The 19,974-nt window shown below is 39.9% G+C and overlaps 1 protein-coding gene across 4 annotated transcripts in view; it reads right to left on the reverse strand.

Moving 5' to 3' along the window:
* GLI3 (GLI family zinc finger 3) overlaps positions 1-19,974 on the reverse strand; it is a 217,507-nt gene that overhangs the window by 43,889 nt on the left and 153,644 nt on the right. For all 4 annotated transcript variants that reach the window (XM_005014945.6, XM_027451340.3, XM_027451339.3 and 1 more), the window contains 2 exons: positions 16,969-17,170; positions 1,391-1,607 (listed from right to left, as the gene is read on the reverse strand). In XM_005014945.6, coding sequence (XP_005015002.1) covers positions 1,391-1,607; positions 16,969-17,170 — 419 coding nt within the window. The remainder of the gene's footprint in view (positions 1-1,390; positions 1,608-16,968; positions 17,171-19,974) is intronic.

Consider the following 19,974-nt stretch of genomic DNA (forward strand, 5'->3'; position numbering starts at 1 on the left):
TCCCAACAGAAATATGCAGCATCTGCTCAGCAACTTTATTTGGAGAAGCTACACTGTTAATTATACTGGATATGCAATTACATTGTGTTTCAATTACATAGCATTAACTTGTGGAAGAGCTGCATCACTCAACCTTGTAATGGAGCAGGGAGGGAACAGGAAGGAGAGCATTTGATGTAATTCCTTGCTACAAACCAATGCTGTTTTTGGCGGGCCAGGGAGGGGTAGGAAGGACTTGATTTTCCACATAATGATGACTTCAGAAAGGCAACTTTGAAAAGCGAAATCACTATGCACTAGTTAGAATAAACATGAGAAGATGATTTTTTTTACACTTGGAGGAAAAGTTTCCCCACTTCATGTCTGTATGCAACATCTCAGCTCTTTTATTGTGTTTCCCTTACAGTGATGGATAGGGAGGAAAATTGAACACAAGCGTGAATGTCTCTGCTGAAAAATCCTAGATGAAGCCCTGGATTCTCTAAAGTCAACAGCAAAACTAACGCTGACATAAACAGGCCGGAATCTTGTTTTCCCTCTTGCTGTGCTAGACTGAACACCGTTATCTACACCTGCAAATGGATCTTGTAGAAATCCAGAGATCTTTTAGAGATATCTGAACTTGCACAGACCCCACAAAAAATCAATATGCTTCCCACAGCAGTATATTCTGCTTCTGCATTTGTAAAAGCTAGCCAGAAGATAAACAGCTCCCAGACTGATAAATAACCTATCCCAAGTCATCTGGAAACAAAACACATGAGTTAATAAAACAAAACAAAACAAAACAAAACAAGAACCATGCACATTATGGGCCTGATTCCCTGCTGCACATCTCCAGCTTTTGAGAACACAGCTTTGCTCACTGAAATGACTAATCCCAACCCACCAAGTCCAATTTTGCATAAAGCAGAGAAAAAAAAAAAAAAAAAGAAACTTCAAACCTCCGTACAATCTTTGAGCTGCTCTGTACTCACACCCATTCTGAATGGCAGAATGTGTCTCTGTGTCCAGAGGTATGCCAGTCAACATGATTTTGAGGTGAAGATGCTAAGTTCTAAATCATTAAGTGTTTCAGTGTGTTTTTTCCCCTTCTCTGTTCCCTACCTGTATTAAGTTGTCTGACTCAGGAAAGACAGGTTGGAATGAGAAGCCGCTGCAGCACACTGAAATATTTATGAGGACTAAAAGGCATGCTACCAATCAGGAACACTGCGTATATGCCTGTGATTTATAATAACAGGACTGCAAATGCTATAGCTGCAAGAAAACTGTTATCGAAGGGTCTCCGTGACAGTGGTGATTAATTGCCAACAAGACAACGTGATTTGATTCATTTTTTTCATTTTTAAATTATTGGGGTGCAAAGGTTTCTTTTGTTGTCTCTCACCTGTGTGGACTCAGAAGGCCCAGAGCTGACCTGGACAGGGTTCAGGACACTGGGGATGCCGGGGATAGGTCTCTGGGTAGGAAAAGTTGGAGCAGGATGGATGAGAGGAGGGCTGTGTCCAAAGGCTGAACCCAGGGTTTGCTGACGACTTATAATTTGCTGATGCATTTGCTGGAGGGATACTGGTGTAGGAGGGTATGTGAAACTCAGAGCAGGGCTGAATTTGGGAGAAAAAGGAGGGAAAAGGAAGGAAAATGATGAGGGTCATTACTGTATGGAACTGTACAGATTAAAACCTTAAAAATATTTGATGTTTTACATTAATTGAAGTCAGGTCCCTCCCTCCCCTCATGTCTTTCCTTGTGCCCCAAAGACTGATAAATCCAGCTCTTAAACCCAGAGTTGGTCTGGATTTACTAGTGAGCACAAAAATGATACCATAACAAAACATAACATCTTTTCCTAACATTTACCACAAAACCACAGAAAGCTGAGTAAAATAAAATTCAGAAAAACTGAAATAAAAGGCAAGCAGTTCAATAACAGCTATTTATTGCAATAACAAACTTTATATAAAGAAAAAGAATGGGTGCCTACATGCTTTATAGTACTTTTATTGATAATGCAGTTCCCCTATGTTCGCCTGTATGAAGCAGTTCCTTTAATCTTGGCTCATGCTACGCTCTTTCATATGTCTCTAGATCTTATTACAAGAGGAGAGAAAATCAATTGGTTAAATGTGTTCTGAACACCGTACTTGTCATATCACTCTTTTGTTTGCAAAGATGGAAAGCTCAGTTCATCCAGAATGTCACCTAAAGAATTTCCATCAGCGCCGTTTGGTTACAGAAACTGATGGATTAACCTTTCCCCTCTGAAATTGGTGATCAATGAGTTTCAATGTAGAAATATTCCAATGGGAAAGCACTTCTTCTTCTTCCAGTTAAACAACATTAAATGTCTATTAAAGCCCATTATGCATGTTAATACCTGTCATCACTTCATTACTTCACTGTATTTCCCAGACTACAGTGACTTTGGAGGAAATTACACTGCCATCTAAGGAACTATTTTGTGGGTACTGCCAAAGCATTCTTCGTGTCATACTTAAAAAATAAATGGTACAGAGCTAAATCTTCACCCACAGAAATATGAGATTCTCCTGTAAATATTTTCCAATAACTTATAACCATAGAAAAAAAAAAAAAAGGAATAAACAGGGTATTAATTGATTTTTTTTTCTTTAAAAAAGATCAGTTCAAAAGACCCCTACAAATTTAAAACATCAAGTCTTAAAAGAAAGAGGTGCAGGCGTAATACCTTTTAATAATCAAGGCTTCTTCTAATGTCAAAAGCGTGGATTTAATCCAAATTTACAGTCTCAAGTCTTAATTGCTGTTACTGTTAAGTGTATTAAATGAAAATATTGTGATACAAAAAGAGCTGAAATCATTTCAACCATTTTAAGTAATACTTCTACAGAAATTCTGTGTTCATTAATCTGACTATACATTTTGTCTGTTTGACTCCAATCCATAAAGAGACAGCTTCAATGTGATTACATTACTATTATTCCTGGTGAGAACTGTGCATTACAATAGTTTGCCCATTTAGGACAGAATATCATTAAGAATACCCTGGGAGAATTTTACTGGTCTTTGAGGAACTCTCTTTTCATTTTGCATTGTATTCTTTTTAATAAAGGGAGGCAGAAACGGAGTGAAAACAGTAATTGTTCACAGCAAGAGTTAGGGAGAAATCAGTAATAATATTCAGTTATTGCAGCTCTATAGTCCCTGCTAGTGTTCCTGTAAGCAACCATGAATGATTACAGCACGACTTAGCTAAGGTAGCCACTATGGATGATTGATAGGACATTAATCAAAAGATGCATATCAGGCTCAGAATTTGTTCACAGCTTTCTTCTAATAGCTGATTTCATGTTCACTGAGCTCTATGCCAGTTTGTTCAATTTATTCTTCAGTGTACAAGCCATTCATCAAAGAACACAATGATTTAACACCCATTTTCCTTTTTAGTAACAAACATTACTAAGTGTAACTACCCTGGTCTGTTCATTAAAAAACATACAATTACAATGTCATACATGAGGCTGAAACGATGCCTCTTTACTATATCCCTACCTCTATCCTGCTACATACACTGTGAGTTAATCTTGTGTACTTTAAACAGTAGACGGCACCATCCTGAAGATGCTATCGAATCCTGAGATCAACAAATACAACGTGCAAACAATTTGGATGAAGTATTTTATTTCTTTGTGAGCAGTTAGTACCTAGGACATTTTCACTCCTTAGCTGAATCAGTTTAAAAGAAAAAATAAGTGGTCTCATTTCATTTGGAGCTCCAAGTATGTACCACCCTTAGAAACACAGTATTATTATTATTATTATTATTATTTGCTTTCTAGGTGTTTAAACATGCACAGCAATACCTAGCTTTGCAAGTCCCAGTTCACAAGCTCGCCAATATTCTCCAAATCCTACACAGTAAAAAGACAAATTTAGGATTCATCCACAAGACATGACTGCCTTGAGCGTAGATCCTGCCTATCAGCTCTGTGAATACAGATACATGAGCACCTGCACCTAACATTAATTTTTCATAGAATCATAGAATAGAATATCCTGAGTTGGAAGGGACCCTTAAGGATCATCAAGTCCAACTCTTGACACCGCACAGGTCTACCCAAAAGTTCAGACCATGTGACTAAGCGCACAGTCCAATCTGTTCTTAAATTCAGTCAGGCTCGGTGCAGTGACCACTTCCCTGGGGAGCCTGTTCCAGTGTGCAACCACTCTCTCTGTGAAGAACTTCCTCCTGATGTCAAGCCTAAACTTCCCCTGCCTCAGCTTAACCCCGTTCCCGCGGGTCCTGTCGCTGGTGTTAATGGAGAAAAGGTCTCCTGCCTCTCGACACCCCCTTACGAGGAAGTTGTAGACTGCGATGAGGTCTCCCCTCAGCCTCCTCTTCTCCAGGAACCTATCCCTCAGCCTCCTCTTCTCCAGGAACCTATCCATTTAACCTATCCAGAGCACAGGAGATCACTCCCAAACAGTTCAGGAGGGGCAGGAGGTACCGCTGTGATACGAATTTATTTTTAGCTCAGTAGGGGGTTGTTACGGTGCCAGTGATAAGGACTCAGGAAGTTGGATGGTGAAGAGGAACCTTTGGCCCTGAGAAGGAGAAAATACTGTAGGAGCCCCAAGATGTGTGCACACAATTTGCACTTAATGCACCTCATATATATTTACTGGAGTTTGGCAATATTCTTGCCTCTGTCCCTCCAAAGATGGGGAACGACTGCTGTGCCAACAGTGTATTTTTAGTCAGTTATTCCTGCTTTGCATTCTCTACCCCACAGAGAGCAATACAAAAAGAGATGATGCCTCCAATGGCAAAACATCTTTTTAACTAAAAGACGAGAGCAGCTCCACTTTAACAAATATAGAAGACAGTCTCACTGGCCTGCAGTGACATGCCTTGCAGCAGTACAGTGCAAGAGCTTAAAAGTTAAGTAAGTATATTTGTTATTCCTTTGTACATAAATACACATGGCTTCCATCAAAAGGATACATTTTACCCCACAGAGATGCCCTTTTTCTTTACATCTTCTCTAACACCACATGGAGCCTCCAGAAGGATGCTAAGCCAGGCATTTCTGACTTTTGTCCAGACATTATCTTAGCTAGGGGCTCTTACTGGAAAACAATGACACCAGCAGCAGATGCACTGAGAAACACATGCACAGATGTGCTGAGGAAAGGAGGAAGAATCCTTATTTCTTTAGTATCTTTCTTTTGCCCAGTACCCAACAGCACAGGGCTGAGACTGAGGTACTAGGATTTTCCTATGGAGCCTCGTAACTTACTTTACATTCTTTCCAAACTTCACACCCCTCAGACTGAAACAAAAAGGAGATCACGAGGGAGCAGACAAATAGGGTAGCAACTAGCCAGAACGTCTGAGGAAGAGTACTTGGAAATGGTGATAACAGTTCAGGCACCAGGGTATTTCCTAAATATCTCAGACAGCTGCCTTCAAATAATTCTCTCCAACTGGTTCTGGAGAGCTCTTCATAAGGCAAAATGACCTGCCTCAGTTTAATGTCACCCTTAGGCGAGATGCTGTCATTGAGCAACTTGGCCAATTTTTCTGATCTAAAAAGATCAGAAAGATCTTAAGGAACAGAAGGCGTCAGGTCTTTCTCTGCCTTTCAGAAACCATTCAGGCTGCTCGACAATAAAGTTCATATTGTGAGCCAAAAAGAAGAAAAAGAAACCAAAACTTAAACACTGCTGGCACAGAGCACTCTGTTGGGAAGGGAGACCTGGATTTCTCCTCTCCTTCCCAAAGTTTTTAAAGCACTTTGTCCAATAACTCTTGAATACAAGGTACATATAGCATCTTTGTAGCCCAGACTCCCCTGAGACCTCTTGGAGATCCCTCAGCCTTGACCGACAGCCGTGTGCTGTCTTGATGGCCCCATGCTGTTTTCTGGTCAGGAGACCAGAATCAACAGGAAGGACGGGCCGTGGCACCATCAGGCCTTCACCAGCCCTTCTAGCCATGTTTGCTTAGATTTGCAGCTATATGGCAACGCTGTCACTCAGTGACTGCCTAAAGTTCATACTCAGAGGTGGTAAACAAGGCCTGCAAGTAGTGATTTTGAGAGATACGATACCACATCTAGTGAAAACCACAACCATTTTTTGAAAAAGTGATGAGTGACTTCAGAGACCTCAGTTTGCTTCATGCTTCTTTGAAGATACCTTCAAGGGGCTGCAGTTCAGATGTGGGGTGCTCAACACTTTCAAGGCCAGATGCCAAAAGAGTGCAAAATGGCTGCCCCGATCTTTCACAATTTCCAAAACAACAGTCATTTCCGAAACATCTTGGATTCACAGAAATGTAAGTGAATTATGAATCTGTTTCTTCCATCTACTTAAGAAAGAAAATCTATACCACTAGAGAGATTCTGATTTGTAATTCTGTTACAGACTTTTTTTTTTTTAACAAAGGAGGAGAGGAAGATAAGGAAAAGATGAATGTTTGTAAGACCACTAGTAAACTACATGAAGGTTATTTTTTTAGTTGTTGAGTTTTATGGGGGGTAAGGGTTAGAAAAAAAATGTGTAATACTTCTACTTAAATATTCAATAACTCATATTTAATGACAGAATAGCCCATCAGTGATGTCATTTATTTTTCCATACTGTGGGCTTCCGTGTCTGTCTGTCAGTCTGTCTCTCTCTTTCTCTTCTCCTCTGCAACGTCTCAAACTCCCTTCACCGGAGGTAAAGCAGGGCAGTGAACTACATTGCAATTACATGAGCACATCAAATTTTAAGGAACTGACTTCAAGAAGAAGAAAAACAGACGTTATAATCAAAACCAAACTTTGTGGCTACTTTGTGGCTGTCCTACTAACAAGGTCGTCCAGTTTCTGGTCACAGCTGCAGAATTTACCGCAAAACAGCTGTGAATTCAAAGTCACGAAAAATTCCTTCTTTCCTATACATTGCATAGGTGTGCCTAAGTGGACAGGCTGACGCAAAAGGATCTCCTCTGCGGGAGAGATCCTAATCTTGTAAAAACTCTGAGTATAGTTGCATTGTATCACGAAAGTTTCCCCGTGTCGTGATGGCTTTCCTATCCTCACAAACAACATGGAACACACACAGCTCTGCAAGACACGAGTGCAACACAAGTGCTCACTTCACGGGGGAAGGAGCTTACTGCTCTGCAAGGGGGTACATGGGACCTTCCTGGCAGAGAAGCCTTGGAGCTCTCAGCGTACTCTGTAGCCTCTATCATTTCCTCTTGCCATCAGCTACTGACACAAAGAAAACCAAATGATCCAAGCCACTCCTAAAAGGATCTCAGTTCACAAAGAGAGAGGTAATTTGTTAAGGGGATTGACTTCATATTGAATAAAGCTGATCATCAGGTATTAGCTTACCTTCATCAGGTATCGTCATGGCTTCTTCTAGCTTATGCTCAAGTAGGTAAAAATGTGACTATTTTGTCTTACTCTCCCTTAAGAGTTGTATGAAGCCCACTGTAAGTGAAACTAAGAAACCAGGGTGCAGTAACCCACCAATAAATGTTGCATGAGCACCTGGACTCACTGAATTTTTAACCTCTGCAGGTCAGGAATTCACCTTTAGTTTTTAATTTGTATTCCTAAAGTCCTTCTTTATTGCTTATGAATGTTCTTGAGGGGCAAACAAGCACCCTTCCCATAAAACAAATGTAACAAGCTACTTTTCAGGAAAGCATCCCTAATAACTCTTAAGCACTGCTGAAATTAGACCAACATTAGAGAGTCCTGAAGTGCTGTCCTAAAACCTAGGCCCTACAGACACAGAAATTGTTGTTGAACTAAGTCATAATACAAATCATAATTACATTAATGTGATGGCTTTCACATGCGCAAAGACTCTTTTTTTAAAAGGACTAATGTAAGTAGCTTCATTCATCCCACAGTAAACTGACTTGCATGAGCCACTGCCCAAAGCATGGGATGTAAGTAAAGAGTGGCTGGAGATGAACCATGGGTGCTAAGCAGATCTGTATAAGCTGACTTCAGACACTGAAGTTTATGCATCTCTTTTGATGGAACTACGCATTATCTGCAATGTGCGGCCAGGAACACTGCACAGTCAGATGTGGAAAGCTGTAGATGGTTAGCCGGACAGACTCATTCCCTGACCCCAAAAGAGGTACAGAAGATGAGTTCTCCTTGGACAGGAACTGGATGAGAAGAAGCCAGGAACATCATGTAAGAAAACCACCTCCTGAAGTTTGAGGTTTGCAGGAACAGGAACACATGTACCTTCTCTGTAAACAAACGGGAGCAAATAAAAAGAAATTTCCAACCCTGTCATCTACTTCTCCTCCTGATGGAAACAACCCGCAAGACTTTATATTGACAAATTGTTCAGGTCACAGGAGTGACAACGCACTCAGGAACCACATAGCCTTGAAAAGATTTGTGAAATTCTTCCTGCTTGAAATATCCTAGACGTAAAATGGAAACCGAATGGAAACCAAAACCAGGATGGGAGACTTTAAAAATGCACCTCTGTGTGAAGCATTTTGCCTCCAATATGCACAACATTTTTATAACTAAGAAAGAATTACAGAATTTACAGAAAACAGAATTTACTTTCAATTCTGTTCTTTTCTCTCTGCTTTCTAAATGGCAGCACTGATGTTTGAGTAGACAATGCAGATGATTAATCAGTTGGTTTTATGGCCTATCACTGAAGTACAGAGGAAAACAAAATAAAGCTGTGACCATGAAACCAGATATGTGGCATGATCCTAAAGGCAGGTATGAAACTTGAAATGCACTGAACACATTTTTCAGAAGTGACTAGGTTTCACGAATATCCCCCTGCATTTGTAATATTGACATATTTTATTAAAAATCACTAACTTAGAGACAAGTCATCTAACTGAATTTGTAGAGATGTATCCTGTATCTAATAAAGCACAGTATATATTATACTACTTTTTCAGCTTCTGTCAGATAATAGTCATCATTTTACAATTGTATTTAACTCGCATGCATCGTTGCCTCTTTTCTCACTTTTCCATTACCAGTTTAAAATTAACAGACTCTGTGGTTTGTACTTTCTCTTCAGCTTACCATATTATCTATTCTGTTTTATCTGCTCGGCTAGGTGAATTTTTTCTTCATGAATACATTGCCAGATGCCAGAGTAAAATGGAATAGTTTCGGAGAGCAACAGAACCTGATTAACCTTATATGCTCAGACAGAATTGACAGTTTTGTCCTCCTAACTGTGATATTCCTGTCTAGGAATCCTTAGCATCCTAAATGGGCTTTGTATTAAAAGTATCTTGCACAATTCATCTGTGTTTGTTCCGTGCAAACCCATGACATTTCTGGTAAACATCATTTTAAATTAAATTCATGGCTAAGCATTTTTTTGTTTCTGAAGCTGGTATCATTAATTACATGGAAAGTGCTAATTAATTCTTGTTTTTAGGGTCTGAAAATTAAGTGAGCTCTGTGTTAAACCCCAGCACAGTTTTCTTACATACAGAACTTTCCTGTAATTAATACTGCATTGGATCCAGTGCCTTGTCTAAAGATTTAAACTCTAGTAACACCAAATTGATCTGGAGCAAGTTGCTTCAAAATGCCTTTTAATTACAGGATCTGTGGTATACGCATCTACAGGCACATGTACGTAAATATGTAATCACACTTGTATATATGTTTATCTGTACATTTAAATGTGTACGCAGCATGCACCTGTATATTCTGTATTTCTTTATTTTGCTTGACTTCTTACATTATGTGCTTTCTGAAGGCAGAGATCTTGCCATACTGTGTTTATGTGTGGTGAAAATCACCTACCACTTCCCAATGCAAGATGCAGGTGATCTCCAGAACAATCTCCCTGAACGTCTCCATCCTGCATTCTGTCTGTGCTTTCTACAGGAGGCCAGCTGCAGAATTCCATTTCAACAGGGCCTGAATTAGATGCAACTTTCCGTAACACTGAAGAATTTCATTTCTATTCACTTTGTGGCACTTCCTTGCCATTCAAACTTCTTGAAAGAGGGTATAAAATGAAGCTATTATGGCATGATAGAGCGTTACATTCTTTTCTGTAGATTAACTATACATGGTTCAAGACCACAGAGAATAAAGCCCTGTGCTGCCCATATGTGACATGTGCCTAGTTACAATAGAGACAGTTTTGGTGGGGTTACACCTGGTCTGAATTTGACTCCATCTGAACTGCAACTATGCCTTCATTTACAACATACGACATGCTATTATCAAGAGACCTTTTGATGCAAGAAATGCTTTCACTCAAATCAGTTTTGTGTCTCACTTAGACCCCAATAAGAGTGATAACAAAATGGCAAACCACCTTTAATTCCAACAGAAATAACACAATTTTCTATCTGGTACATCCTATCAAACAAAGCTTCTTGCAAAACATTGCCAAATATATCTGTTCTACCCATTCTGCTCTAAACATGTCCATTATAAGATTCACTTTGTTAAGCAGCATCTGATTGTGCCCTTTTACACACATTTAATAAATACTCAAAACACATACTTAGAACTTAAAATCTAAAAGTGAAATCAAAGATAAGAATTAAGCTTTTTTTTTTTTTTTTTTTTTTTACTAAAAGTTAGATATGAATTCTCATATGGCATTTTTTGTTTTCAGTGTAATTGTCAACAATCTGGCAGAGGATGTAAGCAATGAAAAAACAAAAGCTGCCTCTGACAAAATTATTTTGAGCAGTATGGTGAAAAACTAAGAAGTATCTTTAGAGTCAAGTACGCTAGATGAATGGGCAACACCGACAGCCAGATGTATATTGATATTGAAGGGGTAAGTCTGAACTATTGATACACTGTCTGTAAGCCAACTGAGCTAACTCACGAAGGCCAGTGCAGAATTCAAAAGAGGAATGAAGATTCTCTCAACATGAAACTGCGTAAAAAACACATTAAGGCAAGCAGAATGGGATACAGAATACAGAAAACCATAGTACGTTTATATTGCTGATCCTTTTCTGTAATATTATTGCATGTAGTAGAGGGAGACTGTTTCAGAGAGTACCGGCAGAAATGACAATGCCAGAGCTCTCCAAAGAGCAGACTCAAAACAATCATTTGCCTCAGAAAGGAGATGAATAAAAGGAAACATAATAAGAATGTACAAAATATTGAAAAAAGAGTGAAGACTGAGAACATGAGGACTCCCTGTCTTATAATTACAAGACATTCTGTTAAATTCAAAAATTGGATAATTTACAGCCAATAATACGATACTCTTTGCTTTTTTTTATACAGTGCATAGTCAGAATTTTTGGGCTCCCTTCTGGAGTTACTTTTACTTTCTTATGCAAAAAAAATAAATAAATAATATACATATATATATATATATATATATATATATATATATACTTTCAATACGTCTTAAGTCTGGTTCTATGTTTCTCTTCACTTTTCTCTTTGTGTTTGCAAAGAGCAACTGTAGAAATTAATACGTGGTCACTCGTCTCTAGCTGTAAAGCAGCTCAGAGAGGAGGGTACTAACTCATTACGGGTACTCTACCACAAATGCTCCACACAAGAAGCTTCTATGAGATGAGGAAATCATTGATAATCCAATACCTGCTTGCAGAAACAGTCTTGTGTCTTCCTCGGTGATACTAATCCACTGCTACCTAAGCTTTCCCTACAAACCTGGCTCTCTCTTTCTAGTGCTCTTGGCAAATGCATCAACGCCATTCCTCTCGTGTCCAGCTTCAGATCAAAGTGATTGGAGCCAGAACAACCAGTATCTGGCTATAATTAACCACACTGTGTTAATCTCTCCTTCCTGTTCTCACAACATCAGGGATGCAGGGGCAGAGTCCAGGAGAAAAAAAAAAAAAAAAAGTGTTGCTGTGCTTTTTCAGTTTCTTTCAGACCTTGGAGGAAATCCCAAAGGGTTCCTGTGCTCATAAGAAACTGATTTTTAGCATGTTATGAGATGGCCGTGGTGTATTCTCAGTTATATCTGCATAAACCATAAGAAAATCTCTTCTAGTAGGTGGAACTGCTCCTGACTTAAACAGTTTGTAGCTGACAGGGAGTTTGGCCCATTTTCTGAGAATTGTAGATTTGGTATTGTAGGGCTGTTAAGGGACTGGAAGAATAACAGAGGTTCTGAATTTCAGATCATACAGAACATGAAGTCCCAACCTCCTGTGTTTATTAAAGACCAGCTAATCTTTTGTAAAGGTTTTGAATTGGTACTCTTAATATTATGGGAAGTGATTACCCCAGCTATAATCACGCAAGGCCATGCTGCCTCTCAAAAAAGAAGTGCTAGTGAAGTGCAAAGTCTAATAATTGTCACAGGTAGCAGATATAACATGTAAGTACATCCTGACAAAAGATTAATAGCAGGGGTGCTGCACTGCAGGACTGAGGCAGGTAACCAAATGAGTAAATGTCAAATGAAGGATTATCCTCATTTGATGCTGTTTCATACGCCTACTTTCTGCATAATCTTTCCCAGCTGAGACCTAAACCAGGTGTTTTCAAATGCACAAAGTAGAAGCTCTACCTGGTGTGCTAAAGGAGATCCACTATTAGCTGTCAGCAGGAGCGACATCTTCTTTTCAAGTACTCAGCCAGTAGTCAGGATACAGCATTATGCTGCCAGCTGACAATGACAAAGCGCCCGCCAAGTCGAGCCCTATCTGGATTGTGCTAAACTATTATTATTTATTATTCAAGCTGCAGTAGTACCCATGTCAAGGACCAGAGGCCTCTCGTGCTGGTCTCTGTAAAACCACAGCCCAAAATGTCTCCTTTTATTTGGCTTCACCCTCAACATCCCACAGTGCTCATACAGAGGGTCCTAGGCTGAAAAGCTGTGTGAAACACAGGATGTAATCATTTAGCCAAAGGATGCACCTTTTTTTTTTTAGCCAATGAAAATACCAATCAGGTCCTGGAGATACTTTCTTAATACAAGTAGCATCTCTGCAAAAATAGATTGGAAAAGCATTGAGCCTACAAAATCAAACATACCAGAACTAACCTGCCCGTACCCTCTTGTTCTCACTCATCGGTCTTTAATTACGTGACCATGCGCCTTTTTTTCCCCCTTCAGGATGCTTACCTCGTTCAGGCACAAGATGCACAATATTCTTCATTGAAAAACACTGATATTTTTCTTCTCCTTGCCCAGGGTATTGCCCATGGGCCTTCTTTCCACTGTATTTAAACCTTCTGTGAATACATAATTACTGATACCCTCCTGAGCTTCTCTACTGTGCTCATCACCGCAGAATCTAAGTACTTCACAAAACATTAATGCTTTCAGCCTCCCTCTGAGGTGAAGGGGAAGGACTCGATTTGCACAGGCACATGAATCAAAGACAGACTAAGGTAAGAAGTGCCACTCAATGCGGTTGCCCAATTTCAGACATGGAGGCCTGATCTCCTGGGTTAATTAACATGACACAGCACATGAAATTTTCAAAATAGCTGTCAGTAGCTTCAAGCCATGGCTGTGAGCACTCAGCTTCTTTGCAAAATTAAATTTTGCAAAGTTTCAGCCTCCAGAAAAGAAACTGTATGACATGACCCTGGTGGTCATTTCTGACTAGTTCAGTTTGCCCTGTGTCACGCTAGGATTTTGTTGCAAGAGTAGAGCCCACTCTCCATGCAGCATATAACCCGGTTAAGATGCTCCCTTCTCTTCTACAGCTGCCTGAGGCAGCTGAGGGAGAGTCCCGCAGCTCTGACTGATCCAGGGAGGTGGCTCAGCTGGTGCACTGAAGTAGGCAGAGATCCTGTGAAAAAACACCGTGCAACCCTAAAATTAAAGATGGTATCAATGCACAATCACAAGGGGGCAGTACCTTCATTCTCGTTAATGACTGGCTTCTGCATGCCTTATTTTGCAGCTTTTTCTCTCGTCTAGTGTAATCTTTCTTTGAGCTATTGGAAGCATTTTGTCTCAGTGTGCTTAGCCTTGACAGTTCCTGGTCTGGCACCTGTTTCCTCTGAAGACTGCTTTCTTTTTCACATTCAAGGAAGGAAGGCTGTTATGGTTGGGCAGACAGCTTTGCCTCCACAAGCTTCCCAAGGAGGTAGCAGCAGATTAACAGGAGCTGCAGCTGCAGGGAAAAGTCCTCCTTCCTTTCTGTGGGCCCTGGGCTGAAACACGCTGAATTCTTAGTAAACATCTATTTAACACATGCTAATTGAAATCTCTTAAAGGCTTATCACTGGCTGAATGGGACAAGCTCTCAGGAACAGCAAAGACTGTATCTATAGCATCTAGGTGACTTTCCTCACAAATTTTAGCTTCTCAGAGAAATGCTAGCAAGAGCTCTTTTACTATGTACAGGAAAGTCTGGTTTCCCCTAACGTCATTCTGAGAAATTAAGAATTTTTCTGTGTGTGTTTTTTGTGTGTGTTTCTTTTTTTTTTTAAATACTCAGCTTTAGATAGTCATCTGCCATGAAAAAATGCTGCCAAGCGTAAATTATTTGGGCTCAGTTAAAAGTAATTGGAAACAAGATCTAGAAGGACTGTGTAATGTTAAATAAAGTTAACAATACTGACATTGCCTAAAATCCAAATCCTTCCTATCTTGGAATTCCGTGTTCAGAGCTGAACTATACCCTTTTCTTGCTGTAACTCCTACGAGATTTACCTGCAAGTTTCCAGAAGCTGGGATTTTACACTAGGAAAAGTTTTTTTCTACATTTTGATCACTGCTGCAGACAGGATATTAAACAGGATGAACCTATGATTTGATTCAGTACAGCAGTTCTTGTGCTGAATGCATTATTTACAAGACAGTGAACTGCAATAAATGAAGTTTTACTGATAGCTCTGTTGTTATTTAGTCTTGGAATTTATTAAAGCAATGAAATGTGGCCTGGGTTGAATACCTTATGTCACTGTTTATTTTAGCGTAACTCTTTTGCAGACAGGTTTACATGAGAGAAGTTAAAAGGCATCAACAGAGGTGAGTTTCAATGCTGGGAAAAGAGCTAGCTCTCTCTCCCTTTCCCTCCTTTCAAAGAGGGAAAGAATGGAGTGATATGTTTACAACTTTTCATGATTAACATACTCTCGTTAAAAAAAAAATAAATTATTAATTCAAAATTGTGTGAAATTTTGTATTATGCATGCCTGGAAAGTATAACCAGGGAGTGCTGAAAGTTTCAGCCAACCACAGGCTCAGTTGCACAAGCCTTGTCCCCAGTGACACCAGTTCATAAGACCCATTGTACCAGTGGGTGCACCCTTCCTTACTCAGTCTCTGCACATAAGTTCTACAACTGCCTTCAGCAAAACTATTCATCTGACTCTGGCTTGGCAGGTATGGCCCTTATGTCTGTGATCTGATGTGTCAAAAACATAGAGCAATCATTTCCATCTGTGGGGGAAGAGTAAAAGGAGGGAAGACTTACTCCAGCATAGAGAGTATGCCAACTTTCATGCACTATTTGCTTAATCAAAGTTACAAGCAATGGAAAAGGAGGTTAGTAATTGAAGTGCCATCCCATCTTAACGACAGTGGGGATAGTACACCTCCATACAGTAGATATATTTAACAGATGTGGTCCAAAACTGCTGCCAGCTACTGATATAAATCATATTCCACATTAGGGAGCTTGGTAATTGGGGCTGTGGTTACAAAGATTGTAGAGTTGTATTGCAGAGCTATGATATCATACCTGTGAAATACTACACAGCTATTCAAGTACATCAGAGCTATGGAACATGACTATTTAAAAGAAGTGCTTAAAAAAAAAACATGACAGCACTTATGCTAATACCAAATATTTACAGTGCTGTCACTTTCAAAGTTTGGCAGGCTCATGGTTTCCAACACACCAGTTGCATGCCCCATTTTCTCCAACAGTGCAAATTCCCATAGCCACTTTTTGAAGTTTTAAGTGTGTCATTTTTGCTGGAAAGGCATGTTTGAGCCTTGCCAAAAAATGTTTTTTTTTAGACCTCAAGAAATTGCTGTGGGGACTTGCTCCTTTCCCTCAATGCAAATTGAAGGTGGAGGTTGCTTTTAAGCCAGGGACCAGCAGCACTCTTTGTTCGAGTGCCACAAATGCAAAACCAATATTTTCTGAGACTTTGGAGAGGTGGGGGACTTTTATTTTTTTATTTTTTGAATACCAAAGGAACTTTTCTCAGTTAAGATATAGCAGTGTCACACGTACAAGAATGTTCTGCAGTTGCATCTCCATTTTTATGCTGCTTTTCATTTTCTTCCACTCCCTTTTTCTGGCACTCCGGCTTTTGTTCCATCTCCCTGTGCTGTTTGCTTCCCTTTCCTTTCTCCCTAAACAGTACAGTTTCTCCCTGCCTCTACTCTGATCTGCCTTCAGAACAAGCATTTTTGGCTCTTTTTTTGCACATGCAAGTGAAGTGGCCAAGTGAAAATCACAGCATTTCTGATGATACTGGATGATAACAGCACTTCCTTGGTAGGAAAAAAAAAAAAAAAGAAAAGATAATTCAGCCACAGAAAGTCTAATCTTTCAATATACAAACTAACATATGAAAAAACTTGAGCATGGATATCATGGATATCAAGAAATTCTAGCGAAACATTTTAATTGAACAGCACTGTGTGTCTGTGCTTTACTGTCTGATGATTGTAATGTATGAACATTTCACTCAGATATATCTATGAACAGAAGAGCACAAGTGGCTTAAGTCACAAGCCTATCCTAGGACTTTTCTGAATACAGATTCCTGAGTAGACACACACATACACTGGATAATAATATGCCAAAATGTCCCTTGTAGTTACCTTTCTGAGCAAGAAAAAAAGTATTTTATACTTTAAATTAAGCTCTAGTGAACATACAGTATAGAAACTGTAAAGTACAAGTATACACAAAACAGAACGGCTACTTAAGATGTGAGTGTACATTCACACTTGTGTGTGCCTGTGTGTGTGTGTATGACATACACAAGAATACACAATATACATAGAAAATGCTGTTCTTACCTTATTGCACTTGCAGATAAGTGGCCATAAGAACCACTGGCTGAGGAACTGCTACGAGAATTATTGAGAATTGTGACCAAGGAATTTGGAGATGTCCGTATCATGGTCTGAAGGTCAAAGCTGTGATCAGATAGGGGGGATATGGACAACGTACGCTTTCGGCTTGGTCTAGCTGACAATCTCGGACTCGGAAACCTGGCGCCTGTTATGTAAACACAAATAATTATCCACCGGGGTACTTAATCGCATTTATTTTTTATCAGTGATGGGTAGAGGGAGTCACAAGACACCAACATGCTGTGACAAGCCCACTCTCTCCACTCGTGATCTACTGGCTACGATTGAGGAAAATTAGGATGAAAAATCTATCTTCCTGTGGCTTACCTCAGGGGAGCTCTGTTTATTAATGTGCAAGCAAAATGATAAATTGCTAAACAAAAGGAAAAGACTTTTATGAGTTATCCCTCTCATTTCTGGTGATTTATGAATCTGATGGCTTCTTAGACATTCACATCATTAATTCAACCACAAGCAATGAGACAGTGGTTCAGATCTGGGCTACCAGCAAACCCAAACCCGCATCATTTAATACATACAGTCAAAGCTAAACTTGTAAAATACAGTGTAGAAATGAAGTGGCAGCATTTCCTTTGTTGACAGTAGTGCTGCGATACTTGATGCAAAACTAAAAATCAGTACTGAAAAAACACTGTAAAGGCCAGCTCTACCAACAGAAGTCAAATTGGCATTCAGGGCATTAGATTGATAAACAGTAGGCTTTATTTGAATTTGTCCAGGATCCCATATTCTTGTGCTGGGGTGCAGAGGGGCCCACAGATTGCCAGATTTCCTTAGAACTAAAGACTAAACTTTTCAAAACAGTAAAGAGAAGGCAACCATACAGATACCATTTAAACAAATATGTACTACATTTCTAAATTCTCTGTGCTGCTTTGAAAATCTCTGCTTCTTCTGGTCTATTTTACCTTTACCATCAACCAATGATCTGCAGTCCTGACAGAAGATAGATCACCTTAAATTTCTTCCCCTTATTTAATTATTTTCCATCTCAGTTGAAACTGAAGAGAGAATTAGCCTCCCTGCTGTGTATTGAACTATTTCCTGTAACAGTACTGCAGCTTCTACCTTTTTAATCCCTTTAACCTGCAGTAAAGGACTGAGTCCTAACAATCCTGACAGCCAGGGTCATGCAGGTCTTTGGTTTAATGCCTGTGTTACAGCTACTTCTCCCAGACTCCTTGACTTCATCTGTAACTTGCTTGTAATTAACAATGGGCCACAAGCCTCCATTATGGGTCTGCTTTTCTTGATTCTTGCTCATCTCTTGGTGCTCGGGACAACTTTTCAGTGGGCTATTTACATTTATGTGCCTAACTTTAACCAGCCTAATGGACTGCAATTAGTCCAATTTCCAGGACACAGCTGGATTACAGTCTGCCATTACACTTTCCTTACACATCTGAGTGGGTTGCCCTTCCCTCTGTACATGCTATCCAAGATTTTTATCTGGTAGTAAAAGCTGCCACTTTATTACAGCTGTGCTTGTGTGATCAGATCTCTGCCTGTAGTCCTTTTCCTAATATGTGCTGAGTTTTGCCTCAACTGCCAACGTGGGTGTCAATTCTCTTTGGCATCTGGCTGATACATTGTTTTGTATTGTTTTTCCTTCTATGCATGAGAGTCCATAGTGTTCAGCCTTTCAATGAATATCCCCAGTCTTGATTCATCATTTTAAACTTAGACATAGTCATTTATTTCTTCCTAAATCTACTACACTTTATGTAATCCTTTTTATCTCCTTCTTACAAGCTTGCTATCGTACTGCATCTGCTTGCTATTTTCTTAGTACCGTGCTCCATATCTTTCAAAGGCTGAAATGCTTTATTTGTGCCAAAATAAAACCCAATGCCGATCAGCAGCTATAAGAAGCTGCAATGTATTTAATAAGGAAACTAAAGATACATGCTATGGTAAGACAAAAATAGCAATACTTTGCACTTATATCTTTCATCCACTACTCATCTGCTGACTGTTCAGCCAGCATAAATTAGAACAACTCCTCTGAAGTCAGTAGGGGTAATGTAATTTGCCTCAGCTGAGGATACAACTTGAGTGTTTTATAGGTGAATAAACTCTGTTATCGCTGTTTTACAAGGGGGTGGCTTAAGTACAGGTGTTCCTGGCTAAGCAGAAAGCAAAGGGGACAAGACCTGACAGACACTGGCTGACCAGTGAAGTGAGATGTTGTTCAAGCACCATTACCACAGCAGCATCTATTACCAACTATCCCAATGGTGTGTTGTGTATGACAGGAACCATTTGTGGTTATGTGAACACTGATGCGAACCCTCTAGCACAGACCTCATCAGGCCAGCAAGGAGGCAACAGGCATACTCAGAAGGGGACAAGACCTCATTAAATTGCTGTATTTAAGTCTAGAGTCATTGTGCTCTACAGATGTCACTGTTTGAGCAGTTTCAAATGTGATGATGGATCTGACGTGCAGTTTTGAATCTATACAACTACAAAGGGTTTGCTACTTACTTGGGAAAGTTGCTAGGAGCCTGCAAAATGTGGCTTGATGGATACTGAATCTAACTAGAGAGGGGGTGCATAGGTTTGATCAAAAAAGCAGAGCAGTTACTAAGAACACTAACAACTGAACATCTTTCATTTGAAGCTAGACTAGGCAATAAAAGCAGGAGACAACAGCCGGGTTTTGCTTCTTCTCTGATAAGCCACTATTTTCTGTGCCAGCAGCACTCAGCTGAACTCATCAGTACTCCAGCCCATACCTCAGAGGGGTCTGAGCAAGCATCACCAACAACTGTTGAAAGCTCTTACAATCTTGGAGAGAAGCACAGTCACCCTCAGCAGATCACCCAGGAGTGAAATTCATGCTCTCCATGGATCCTCAAAAACCGCAATGACTTCTGTCCTCCTCCTGCATTTTCTGGACTGAGCCCATCTGCTTCACCCCTTGTC

Source organism: Anas platyrhynchos, chromosome 2 (genome assembly GCF_047663525.1).
Source record: "Anas platyrhynchos isolate ZD024472 breed Pekin duck chromosome 2, IASCAAS_PekinDuck_T2T, whole genome shotgun sequence".
Classification (NCBI taxonomy): Eukaryota; Metazoa; Chordata; class Aves; order Anseriformes; family Anatidae; genus Anas; species Anas platyrhynchos.